Source organism: Solanum verrucosum, unplaced genomic scaffold (assembly GCF_900185275.1).
Source record: "Solanum verrucosum unplaced genomic scaffold, falcon-dt-bn FXZP01000306.1, whole genome shotgun sequence".
NCBI classification, from domain to species: domain Eukaryota; kingdom Viridiplantae; phylum Streptophyta; class Magnoliopsida; order Solanales; family Solanaceae; genus Solanum; species Solanum verrucosum.
Genome location: NW_026020398.1, coordinates 2,905,571 through 2,919,455, shown reverse-complemented (window position 1 = coordinate 2,919,455; position 13,885 = coordinate 2,905,571). Strand labels below are relative to the sequence as shown.

General features: G+C 31.7%; 2 protein-coding genes across 2 annotated transcripts; one reads left to right on the top strand and one right to left on the bottom strand.

Moving 5' to 3' along the window:
- Window positions 1-1,024: 1,024 nt before the first annotated feature.
- LOC125839454 (uncharacterized) lies at window positions 1,025-4,425 on the bottom strand. The gene is made up of 6 exons (XM_049518427.1): window positions 4,330-4,425; window positions 2,698-4,140; window positions 2,587-2,632; window positions 1,958-2,511; window positions 1,541-1,789; window positions 1,025-1,447 (listed from the first exon to the last, which is right to left on the bottom strand). The coding sequence occupies exons 1-6, from the start codon at window positions 4,423-4,425 to the stop codon at window positions 1,025-1,027; spliced, it is 2,811 nt and encodes a 936-aa protein (XP_049374384.1).
- Window positions 4,426-11,700: 7,275 nt separating this feature from the next.
- Window positions 11,701-12,099, top strand: LOC125839453 (sulfated surface glycoprotein 185). The gene has a single exon (XM_049518426.1). It carries the CDS (start codon window positions 11,701-11,703, stop codon window positions 12,097-12,099), a length of 399 nt encoding a protein of 132 aa, XP_049374383.1.
- Window positions 12,100-13,885: the final 1,786 nt, after the last annotated feature.

Genomic DNA, 13,885 nt, shown 5'->3' with positions numbered 1-13,885 from the left:
TCAGCTGAACTTTTGGACACTGTGGTCTGCTTCTTTGCTTTCCATGACACCAATGACTTGCCTATCTTGACCATGTACCCTGTAACTGATCTTCTAGTAAGTGGACATGAAGCCCAATCAGCATCACAAAATGCAGTAACTAGTTCATTTGAGGAACTAGCCAGCAATAGACCTTGACCAGGTTCCTTTTTTAAGTATCTCACCACTCTCAATGCAGCATCCATATGTGACTTCTTTGGTTGCTGTAGAAATTGACTCAAAGTCTGTGTGCTAAAGGATATGTCTGGCCTTGTCATGTTAAGATATAACAACTTTCCAGTTAGTTTCTAGTACATTGTCTGATCTGCCAATGGGTCCTCAGAATTATCTCTCAGTTTTACCTGTTCATTATACTGTATTGATGTTAACTTAACATTGACATCAATAGGGGTTCCTGCAGGCTTGGCTGCTGTCATACCAACCTCAGTTATAAGCTCCAGAGCATACTTCCTTTGATGCATTAGTATACCATCTGCTGATCTACTAAACTCAATACCTAGGAAATACTTTAGTTCACCTAGGTCCTTTATCTTGAAAGCCTTTTGTAGTGCCTGTTTAGTCTCTTCTATTAATTCAAGACTGCTGCCAGTAATTAACATATCATCCACATAGACTAGCACAATACAAATTCCAGCTTCTGACTTGTTGATGTATAATGAGTAATCATATTGGCTTTGTTTGAACTTAAGAGCAACAAGAGCTTCAATCAACTTGTGATTCCACTGCCTTGAAGCTTGTTTGAGCCCATACAGTGACTTGGTCAGTCTACACACCTTCTCCCCTTGACTGACAAAACCTTGAGGAAACTGCATATAAATTTCATCTTCTAGATCTCCCTGCAAGAAAGCATTAAAAACATCCATCTGATGAATATGCCAGTGCCTTGAAGATGCAAGAGAAACAATAGATCTCACAGTCACCATCTTAACAACTGGTGAGAAAGTTTCCTTGTAATCAATACCCTTTTGTTGGCTATACCCTTTAGCTACCAACCTGGCTTTAAACCTCTCAACTTCTCATGTAGCTTTGTACTTAATCTTATATATCCACCTGCAGCTATAGGCTTCTTCCCTTGGGGTAAATCTATGATCTCCCAAATGTTGTTGTCTTCCAAGGCTTGAATCTCAGTTTGCATAGCATCAACCCATCTAGGATCCTTAACTGCATCTGAGTAGGTACAAGGTTCTTTCAGAGATGAGGTAGCAACTATATAACATTGATAGGTAGGAGAGAGATGACTATAGTTCATGTAGTTGCATAAGGGATACTTCACATCCTTATTTATGTTGAGAGAAACGAAATCCTTCATCCATAGAAGTTTGTGTGTAGTTCTTGAGGATTTTCTAGTATCAACTGGTACAACCTGCACAGGAACTTCTTGGACTGTTTCCTCCATGATGTCAGTAGCCTGAGAAGTGGTCAAGGGATCAGGTACCTCTAACTCAGGTTCTCAATAAAAAGAAGTTGTTGTAACTGTATCTTCATTACAATTAGGTGTAACAGGAGCCTGAGGAGAAGTGGCGTGAAGGATAAAATCTGAAGCCTGCAAATTGTCTACAAAGACTGGTTGGCTATCAGTGATGTATGTATGTGAAAAAGGGAACACATCTTCCCTAAATATGACATCTCTACTGACAAAGAATGATCTAGTAGCAATGTCAAATATAATGTACCCCTTATGTATTTCTGAATATCCCATATGAGCTGCAGTTCTAGACCTGGGCATCATCTTATCATGTGCAGAAAGAACCTTTGCAAATCATAAGCAACCAATAGTTCTGAAGTGTGATAAGTCTGGTTTTCGACCATATAACTTCTCATATGGAGTTTAAAAGTTAAGCACACTACTAGGTAGTCTATTAATAATATGTGATGCAGCTAGCACACAATGTCCCTAGAACTGTAAGGGAATTTTTGCCTGAAACCTTAAGGCCCTTGTAACCTCAAGTAAATGTCTGTGCTTTCGTTCAGCCACTCCATTCTGCTGAGGGGTGTAGGGACATGATCTCTGATGAATAACTCTCATCTCCTTAAACATAGTCTCACAGACAAAATTCACAAACTCAGTACCATTATCAGTCCGTATCACTTTGATGGTTTTAGCAAACTGATTCTTAACAAACTTTAGAAACAGTTGTATAGACATGCTCACGTCATATTTATGCTTTAATAGAAAAATCCAGGACATTCTTGAGAAGTCATCAACTATCGTAAGAAAGTATTTATTTCCATCAAAAGTAGGTGTGCTATAAGGACCCCAGAGGTCAACATGAATCAAATCAAAACTGTTTGAACTTTTAATGCTACTAGAAGGAAAAGTAAGCCTTGTATGTTTAGCATAGGGACAAACTAGACACTTAGACACTCTACTCATACTTTGATTATTCATATCAAGCATCCTAGCAAGAACTCCTGAGGACACATGTCCTAGTCTTTGATGCCACAGCTCCAACTCTGAGGCAGTTTGAGCAACTGACAGTGCAAAATCTTTCTTATCAGTGAACCAACATCCCTCCTTTTCACAAAATATTTTTTGAGTTTACAGACATCCTTCTTCTTCACCAATCTCCTTCACCTTTCCACTGTAAAGTTCCTGGAAAACACAACAGTTAGGGAAAAAGTGACTGAGCACCCAAGTTTCTTTGTTAGTTTGCTCACTGACATCAGATTATACTTGAATTCAGGTAGATAGAAGACATTGGAAATGATACTTCTATCTGATAGAGCACAAGAACCAACATGAGTCACCTGTGTAGTATTTCCATTAGGCAAATACACACTCTTAGGAACCTCTAACTTGATCACAGACCCTTTGATAAACATATCCAACTGAGATACCATATGGTTTGTTGCACCAGTATCTACAATCCACACATTACTATTTTCAGAAACAAAGAAAGTTTTACCTGCAGTGTGAGCAGCATGTGCAGGATAACAGTCTGAAGAAGTAGATTCATTCTTGTTTTGGAAACCTGTGAGAATATGATCATATTGTTCCTTTGTAAAAGTGCAACCCTGAAGAAGATGTTTGACCTTCATCTCAGCTTGACTCATTGCTTTGTGCCCTTTGGAATTTTCTATCACTTCATCAGCAACCTGTTTAGTATCAGATTTCCTTCCCCATGCTGGAACAAGAACATTGGTATTCATACCATATGAGAAGTGAGCTAACTGATGGTGTGAGTCTGAGGAAGTCCCATGTACCTTCCTTTTAGACTTGAAGTCTGGTGGATATCCAACAATCTTATAACAAAATTCTTTGCTGTGACCCTTACAATGACATAAATCACATACCATAATAGAATTCTTTTTGAACCGTTGACTTGGTCCTGAAGAAGTACCAGTTTTAGAAAACATAGCTATAGAGTCTCCTCCAACTGAGTTTAATCCCATGCTGTTAGTGACTGAAACCACAGCCTTTTGGCACTCATCCCCCACTATCATAACATATGCATGATTAGTAGTTGGTAAGGGATTCATCATCAATATTTGGCTCCTAGCATGATGATAAGACTCATTTAACCCCATCAAAAATTGATATAATCTTTGCCTATTCAGATGAGCAACAAATCCTTTAGACTTGTCACAGTTACAGCAAGGAGCAAGAACTAAAGCTTCAAACTCATCCCGTAGTGTTTTGAGTTTCGTGTAGTACACAGACATAGAATCAGTACCCTGATGTAATGAGGCAATGTCCTTATGTAGACTGTGGGTTCTAGATCCATCTATCCTGTTAAACCTCTCTTTTAAATCATTCCAGACTTGAAAAGCACTGGATGCAAAATCAATACTACTGAGCAGACTTTTTGACACTGAATTCATTAACCACGAAAGTACAATTGCATTAACCCTTTCCCATTGTCCCCACAGTTCTTCACCAAACATCTCTTTCATACAGGATCCATCTACTAGCCCTACCTTGTTCATTCCTAGTAGTGCTAGTGTAATGGAACGATTCCATAAGGTATAATTCTCAACACCAATCAATTGAAAGGAAATGATGCTAACTCCACTAATATCAGCCGGACTAAGGAAGAGAGGATGATTGTAATCAATACCTTGTCCAGATGCAACATGAAGTGGTGTGGATGTACTCTCATTCTGGCCATTGTTGAATGTTTAATCCAGATCTACAGTTGCTCTGTTAGTTTCCATTTCTCTGAAGCTCCAATCAATCAATAGTCGCGGAAGCAAATTACAAACAATACAATTTGAATAACATATCCTAGCTTAGATCTGCAATTCTACTGGAAAAACTGATAAATTGGTAGCTTAGATTTGCAATTATACTGAAAAACTGATGAATCTGTGAATCGAATACTCAATTCTTTTATCCAAACACCGATCACCTTTCACAGAGATTGTTGTGGGCGGCTCTGATACCATGAACGTAAGTGAAAATAGGCAGAATTAACAAAAAAACTCCATTAACAAGAAGCTAACATTGAAGAAGAGAAACTCTCATTGTTTGAGTTCAAAGACTAAGTAATACATCAGTGTAAGACTAGTATTTATAGCTAATTCCTATTACATTGTGTAACTAACTTCTAGAATCTACTGACAGAAAGTTAGTTATAACTAATTAGTTGGAAAAGACTAATCTTCCCTTTATTAACACTAACAGCTTTAACTTGTACTCTCCTTGCTTCATCATCAGCTCATATCTCAACGGTATGACTATATATATATATATATATATATATATATATATATATGTGTGTAACTTACCTAAATTCCATAGTGTAAAGATCTAAATTACATTGTATCCCTACTGTTTTTCAATTTACAAAAATCCCTCAAAATCAGTGTTATCCGGATACATAGCAAACAAGTCGGATACATTAATTCCAATACATTAAAACAAATTCAGTTACACTTTTAAAGGAAAGGTAATTAATTTTGAATGTGAGTTCCCCAAATCACGCTAATTAATTTGTTGTCAATCTTTCTCAAATGGTAACTGCTTCAATTATTTCAAAATTCAAATTTTCTTCTTTCAATTCTCTTCCAAATCCTCCTAGCTTCAAACAATTCAATCAGAAGCAAATCCTTCTAGAATCAACAAATTCAAAATTCATCGTCTCATGTTCATCAAATAATCATTCAAATCAGATTCAAATTTACCGAAAATTTGATAAGATACATAATGAATAATTGTTGGGCAAATAATTTCTTTTATGAATCTGAAATCCACCATTGTAGTAGATCGATGAGATGAGGAAAACTTGAAAATCCGATATATAGTAGAAGGAAATCCTTCCGGAATCAAAGAAAGTGGAGATTTTCTTTCGGAATCTGAAGCAAATCCTTTCGAAATCTGAGAAAGTGAGGTGAGGTATGAATGATACAAAAGTGATGAAATGGTTGTTGGTCAAAATATTGATTTGTGAATCTCAAATCAACCATTGCAGCTGAATTAAGGATCGATGAGTTGAGGAAAAAATTGGAGATCTGATACATCGTTGAGGTGAAGAAACAAGAGTTTGGATTTTCATTGTATCCGTTATGGATTGATACAACAAACATAAACTCTAAAGAGATCCATACCTTTGATGGATCATTCATACCTTTTATAATTTTGTGTAATTGTTTTTTGAATTTTATTTTCGAGATGGATATTTATCAATACATTACTATTTATGTATCTGGTAGTTGCTACGTATCAGATACAATTAGCGTAAATACAAATTTATGTATCATGTCTAAAAAATTGTGTATTTGTTCATGCAAGAATAGAATGTTGTGTATCCGATACATAGCAACACCTAGATACATGGCAAATGATACATTTAGTAGAAGTTATATATCAAGTATCAAAATTAATATTTGAACACGATACACTGTGTATGATAAAATTGTAATGTATCATAGTGTTGAAACAGAGGCATTATACATTAATTTAAGAAACAAAATTAACTAGATACATTAAAAATCTAGTTAATGTATCCCAAACTATAACCGTAAGATAATTTAGTAATTTGAACACGATACATTGTACATAATGAAATTGTAATGTATCATAATGTTGAAACGAAAACATTATACATTAATTTAAGAAACAAAAACAACTAGATACATTAAAAATCTGAACACATATATATTAGAAAAAGATGAACAAGAAAAAATGAGGGGAAAAAAATCAAATTGATATGAAAATTGTAACTGATAAGATTGTAGAGAATCCTTTTGAAAATCAAATTGATATGAAAATTGTAACTGATAAGATTGTAGAGAATCCTTTTGAAAATCAAATTGATATGAAAATTGTAACTGATAAGATTGTAAAGTGAAATTAGGGAGAGATTAAAGGAGTGAAAAAGGAAAGGAAATCATTTGTTAAGGCTGAAATACTTATGTATCCGTTTGACTTGAGAATTGACGTAAAATTTATCTTTAAATTTTGATGATATCTTTTTATCATATAATTTTTTTTTAAAAAAAAGACTTTATTTTCATCCATGCCACATCAAAATTAAAATTAAAATATTTAAAAATTATATAAATTAATTTTTCATATCAATATAATAAAAATTTATTTTAAAATTAGTATATTTTGACTTTCGTAAAATTAATAATGACAAATTATTTAAGAGGGAGGGATTACTATTAAATAACTGAAAGGGAAGAAGGAGTAGCAAAACTTAACTTTGCTAGCTGCTATAATGTATGGTCCCTATCTTTCTTAATTTATAAACTATATAGTATATACCAATAATTCCAAATTTAAAGTGATAATAATTTAGTAGGCACTGTTGATTGATTTGGAAATGGATGATGTAATGTTAAACTAATTTTATACTTAAATTAGTAGCATTGGTATGACTATATATATAGCGACGTATATACTTATCTTTATTTATATATTTATAACATTATCCCTTTCGTGAAGAATAAAAAGAACATTAATTGTAACTTTAAATCTAATGGGGGGAATCATAAATAGTTAGTAACGTATTAGGAAAAAACTTCCCTCTCATTCATGTTTACGTACCTAAATAAATACTTCATCAGTTTATATTAGTCGATCACTTTTTGTTTTACATACTCCCTCTATATGAAATTAGGGACAGAGGGAATACATATTAAGAAATCATAAATTAAAAAAAATATGAATTCACCTCTTATAAAACATCTTGAATTTTATAAATACATGTGAATACTTTGAAAAAAAATTAATTGAAAGGGTAATATAGAAAGAAACAAATTAGTTAATGTTTTCTTGATTTAATAAGGTGAACAATTAATTAATATGGGACAACTATATTAGTATGATGATCAACTATTATGAGATGGGGGAGTAGATAATTTGATATGTATCTGTACATAAAATTTTATATTTAATTGTGTTTAATTATACTAGCTTGGTTAGTTAAAATTTCAAAATTTGTTTCAAAATATTTTTTATCAAAAGTATTTTCAATTTTTTTTTAAAAAAAATACGCTCTCTGTTCCATATTAGATGGAAATCTTACTAAAATAGTTATCACATATTACTTGATCAATTACTAAATCAGGATAGAATTAATTGAATTTTTTCCATATAATCCCTAGAATTAATATGGCCCGTGGAATATGAACAATTCTCAAAACTAGCTATTCTTATATTCTATGTATATTTTTTCCAACTTATTTTTATGTGCATTGATATGAACAAAGAATAAAATAGTAAAGCTGATTAATTTGTCAATAATTTCTTAATCATCATATAAATTAAAAAGTATCCATCTAATATGAAATGAATGGAGTAATAATTCATGTTTGGTCAATCGATTTGAAAAGCAAATCTGCTTATGATTTGGCTAATAATTTATGCTTTATCGAAATTTCAATAAAGCTTCTAAAAAAAAGTAAGACTATAAACTCTACCAAAAAAAAAAAACTTTTACTAAAAGCATATGTTTTCCTTAGAAGTTTAGCCAAACATCTGATTGACATCCTCAAGTCATTTATTATTTAATCATATTATAATATGATTAATCTTGGTGTGTAAGTTGAGTGCAAACAAACATTTTCACAAAGCAAATTTCTTATGATATATGAAATTTAACTCGGTTATTGCTAAAGTTAATAAATCTGTCATTTCTTAAAATCTCTCTTATGATGCAAAATTATAGTGTAACGTGTATCTTTCCTTGTTCCAGATTAATAAGCATGACTCATCAATTATTTGAGGTTCATGAATTTGGGCCATAAACCTTGCATATACATGTATAGTCGCTCGTTAACAATTGATGGCCCAACTGAATGTGATTGAAAAATGAACAATTTCTATATTTCATCATATTTCTTCTATTATTATGCAAATAATATTTTTTAAAAATTGAAAAATAATCATGTGAAGAAGTACGTATGAGTGCAAATATGGAAGATTTTTTTTTTGGAAATTTCGAGAGAAACCCATAATTACTATCATTTGAATACGTATTGTGTAAATTATTCATGTGCAATAGCTTCTAAATCACACAAGAGATGTAACTGCACTAGGCAACCCCTGTACAACGAATCGGACTAAGAAAGGGACCAAGTGATGAACACCCCCTAGCATCCTTTTTTGGGATAGTGTACTCACTACGCCAAACTTAGCCAATTCCGAAAGGATCACGTGAGATTCGATCCCTACTCTCTCTTATTGAATACTCTTGCTATACTATATCAGCAACCCTATCGAGTTAAATAAAGAATTGAAGATCTGTGTTTCATTCCGTTAACAAGTTAAAAATTTTAACTTGTGATTTTTGACTTATAAGTCATAAGTTATAAATCTATCCAAACAAACAGTCATAAGTTATTGTGTCCCTCTTGAAGTTACCTTTAACTTTCACTAAGTTCCTATATTGTTTATTCACTTGTTTCATGATCCGATTAAGTACAATATATGTAGTTGGTTCGATATACTTTATCAATCATCAAAACTCATTAAGTTTAACAGAATTAATTAAAATGCGTGCAAATTAATTCAACTACAACCTTATAAAAAAAAGAAGAGGAAAATACACACATGGTGTTTTGTTATCTGCTATCCCATAGTGATACACCTCTCCATACATTTGCCATTTGGATCCACACATCAACTCTGCCCTTTATTTTGTGCATGTTCCCTGCCGACAATATGCCATGAAATCCTTTCAATTCTCACTTGTACTAATAACATGGGAAGTGCTAAAAATTAAAAAAATTATAATATTTTTTTTATTTTAAAACAAACTAATCTTTTTTCCATTTTTAGTTAAAAAGAATTAAAGTTAAAAGGATAAAAATGTTTAAAAAGGTAAAATAACATAGATAAAATATCATTTTGATCAAACTCTGATCAAATTTTCTGGTAAATATTTTTTTCCCTAATAATGGGATATTCTTTTCTTTTGAGTTCTTGGAAGTTTCTCTTACCCATACTCCCAAACTATGCAAATTATGTATTACAGTAATAAAAATGTCGAGAGAATCCCAATGGGTCAACTTTCATGCCAACCTGTATAGTATAAAGCATCTTTTGAGATGATAAAATCGATTCCATAAAGGGATTCCCAACATTTTCGCTATCAGAAATTAGTTGAAAATATAAAAAGAATTTTTTTTAGAAATAACAAAAATAATAGATATAATAACGCTTTTTACATGTGAATTCACTTGGATACAGTTGAATTTTCACTATCTCAAGTCAAATTCGTGAAAAGAAGATTGCATAAAAGTGCATACTAAAAATCCAAAATAAACACAAACAAATAATATAGGGTAAGTGATAAAATAGTATTGTGAAATATTAAGTAAGGATATAATTGGAAAAAGAAATTAAGTAACACTGGGAACACACCAAATCGGTTGTTCCATAAAATGGGATTTTCATTGTTACGTTATAACAAAATTTAGCAATACAATACATTTTAAGTAACAATCAAAACAAACATTGTATGTATGGTAACAATACAATATAATAGGTAACAATACAATGGGTAACAATACAATAAGAGTATGCAGATGACCAACAAAGGGTTGTAGAGAAGTGGTAGGTACTCCTTTATCTCTAACCAAGAGATCTCGAGATTGAGTCCACTTGGATACAGAGTCGCCGTAGACTCCAATTTTTTTCTAAAACTAATTTTTAATTATATTTTACCTTTTATAGCGCAACAACAATTTTTAAAACAACACGTTCTTTGTTTAATTAATCATTTTTATAGAAATAGAATTTCTAAGATTATCAATAATAGGAATAGAAATTCCAACCATATATTTTGATATTTTGCCAAATTGTTTTGGTTCGTTCGTTTTTTTCCTTTTAGGTTGTTGTGGTAACAGGTAACCTGTTGATTATTTCTGTATTAATAATCGCACTAATTTTTAATTAACCTTATAATCAATAAAATTACTCATTTTAGTGATTTTACACATATCTAGTACTGCTTCGATCTCTTTTTACTTGTCAAATCATATTAAGAAAATATTGATTGGTATAGTGAATTGTCATTTTATCCCTATTAATTGAATAGGATCCCAAATCATATTTATTCACTATATTTTTCAAATTAATATTTATAATTTTAAAAAAATTATTCTTTCTTGATTTGTCAAAAAGTGACAAGTAAAAAAGAACATTAAGTTAGAAAATATTGACAAATAAATATGGACGGAGGGAGCAGAAGAGTTGAGAAAGTTCAATTGAATTTAAGTTGGTAAAAGAATCATAAAAATTAAACTCAAAACTCGTAGTATTACATACTTCCTCTGTCCCTAATTACTTATCCATTTTGATAAATCAAGAAAGGATAAAATATTTTTACCTAATTACCCTCAATATTTTTTGAAAATCTTAAATTTTTAATTCATTCACTTCATAATTAATAGGGGTAAAATGATAAACTTATTATGTCAATAATTATTATTTTTAATAGATATGACAATTTAAAAATAAACAAGTAATTAGAGACACAACTGAGTATGAAATTAGGACGGTGATTTACAAACTGAGTGCCCCCCAAGAGCGCCGTGCCTGCTGGAAATTCCACAAAAATTATATATATGTACCTTCACTTATTTAATTATACGTTAAAAGTTGCAAGTCCCAGCGCAAGCAAACTGCCTACTTTGCCTTATATTATATTTCCTCCGTCCCAATTCATGTAATGTACGTAAATTTTCTTTTAATTTTTTTTTTTATCTAAAATAAGTTATAGATATTTATGTTTCTATAAATCATCTCATTATGAAAAATTAAGAATTCATAATTTTCAAATTTTAGATTCTCCTAAGTTATCATGTGTTCTAAAAAATATTTATAAATAAGACCTCCTATCTTCCACTCAGCTATGACCTTGTCGCATGGGACTTGTCTAGTGCAATTTATATTTTATGTGCAGTGGCGGAATCAGAATTTCACGTTAACTAGTTATTTGTCACATAAAATTGGTAGCGTAGAAGATGCAACACTAGAAATAGTGCGGTCTTCAATAACATGCACTAGTCCATCAAGCCCACACATGCACCCATTGTCTTCATATATATTCCCTACTTTTCCATCAACTTAATGTATTTGTTACATTTCATACATTTGAACTACAACTTCTCAAAATGTTTGCTCCAAATTCTCAATTCCAAATTTTTCTCACCTTCAATTTTCTTCTTCTTTTCTTCCTTTCACTAAACAATGTCCAAATTACTCAAGCCATGTCAACAATCACAGCAATTTCCAAAGACCAAATCGCTTGTGAAATGTGCACCACTTGTGAAAACCCATGTCAACCTATTTTGCCTCCATCACCACCACCACCATCACCGTCACCTCCGCTTTTATGCCCTCCTCCACCATCACCACCACCACCACCACCGTCACCGCCTCCTCCACCACCAGTCAATTATTGTCCACCACCACCTCCACCACCGGCACGACGTTCATGCCCGGAAGATTGCTCTCTACAACCTCGTTCACCACCTTATTCCATATATCCTTATTTTTCGCCACCTTTAGCTTACTCTAATAAATCCACTCGATACAAAAATCAACCTTTCGTTACTTGTCTTATTATTGCCATTGCATGTCTTTTTAAAACTTTCGGGCTAATGTAATGTTAGATCGTTCGTTTTTGGTCAAGTCTGCATAATTTTTCTTAAAACGTCTTGTTGTACTCCTATGATTAATTCTTATTGATTTTTAGTATCAGACTTTGTTCGTATACTCAACATAAGCGGAAAAAAAAGCATAGTGATATGTATAACATTTAATGTTTGTTTGCTTATATAAATAAATATATGTAAGTTTCATGTTTAGAGAATGTGAAGGGATCTAGCAAAAAGAAATTGAAGGGGCAAGAAGTGGTGGATAAAAAAAGATGGTGTACCAAATTGCCAAAAGGAAAGAATTAATGTGGATTCGAAGGACATCTCATATGCTTCTATAAGGGAAAGTAGGAGTAGCCTTCTTTTGCCCTTTAGGCAGTGGAATTCAATAAAGTGACTCAAATGTAATACAAGAGTCACATGCTTAGTTTTTATATCATTTATGATATTTTACTTAAATTTACTTATTGTTGGATACTAATGTACTCATCTATTCTATAAAAAAATGAAGCATCTACTTGGTTTTTATTTTCTTTTAAGTTCTTTTGGTTTTTTGTGAAATATTTTTTTATAGTCCGACTAATTTAGATACGAGCAAAAAATTTCACTTTAAATATAATACTTGTCATCGCATTATAACTTTTGGTGAATTTTTAGATGATCATTGATAATTCATAATGTTCATGTTTCAAAAGCTTCAATATTATTTATCAAACACATTGGTTGCCAAATCACACAAGAAGAAAAAAGTGGGAAGATTATATTGGATTATAATTCCAATAGTAACTTCCACCACATAATCATTAAAAGCAAATGATTATATAGATTATAGGAGTAATATTTTTGGGGTGATCTTGGAAAGTTGGAATAAAGATCAATTTTTAAAGCGTGACAAAAGAGCATCGTATAATAAGGAAAAAGTGTCTAATAATTATATGATATAAACTTTTTGGATTTTCATCTGCGGTTTATGTTTATTTTAAATTTCGATTAATTTAAATTTGCATTGTATAAGATCTATTAAAAGGAGAGATTTTTCGTACTAAATTTTTTCCATTCCTAGGACTCGTATTCCAAACACCCCATTAAAAATGGACAAATCATATTCATTTCATCACAACCTTCGATGGTAGTATATTTTCTTTGTGTTTCTATGTTCTTTTAAACCTCTTTTTAATATGAATTTGGTGAACTTTTAGGAATGAATTATTTCTTCTGCCACAATATAATAGACTTGATTGGAAGTTACTATATGTAGAATAAAATGTTCGAATGGATTATTGATTTATTCAAAATATTGAGTTAAATGTGAAAAGTAAAATTGAAAAGTACAATATTAGGGCCTCGATTAATTCAAATTCACGCCTAAACGAAACAGAGAGAAGGGAATTCATTGAAGGAACTAAGTAACAAATTAAAGAAAAAATATTAGTTGTTCAATCGAAAAAAGGAGGAGTATATTTTTTGAACAAAAGAGAAAGGAAATCGATAGAAATCATATTCCATGTCCCTTTATTCTTATTCCCATTTCATGGCAGTCAGTCTGAGAATGCTGAAATAAAGAAGGTGAAAAAGCTAACTTTTTTGTGCTCTGTTTGATTGACACTGTTCAACTGACTTTAGTTACGCTGCTGTATTAATAGAGAAAATTTTAGAAATAGCAAATATAATAAATAGGAGTATAATAAAGCTCTACAATTATAATTTTAATAATTGCACTTCATAGCTTTAATTTCGTTTGGAAGTTGCTGTTTGCATTCTGTCCGTTTGTAGAATTCACTTGCGAACATACAAA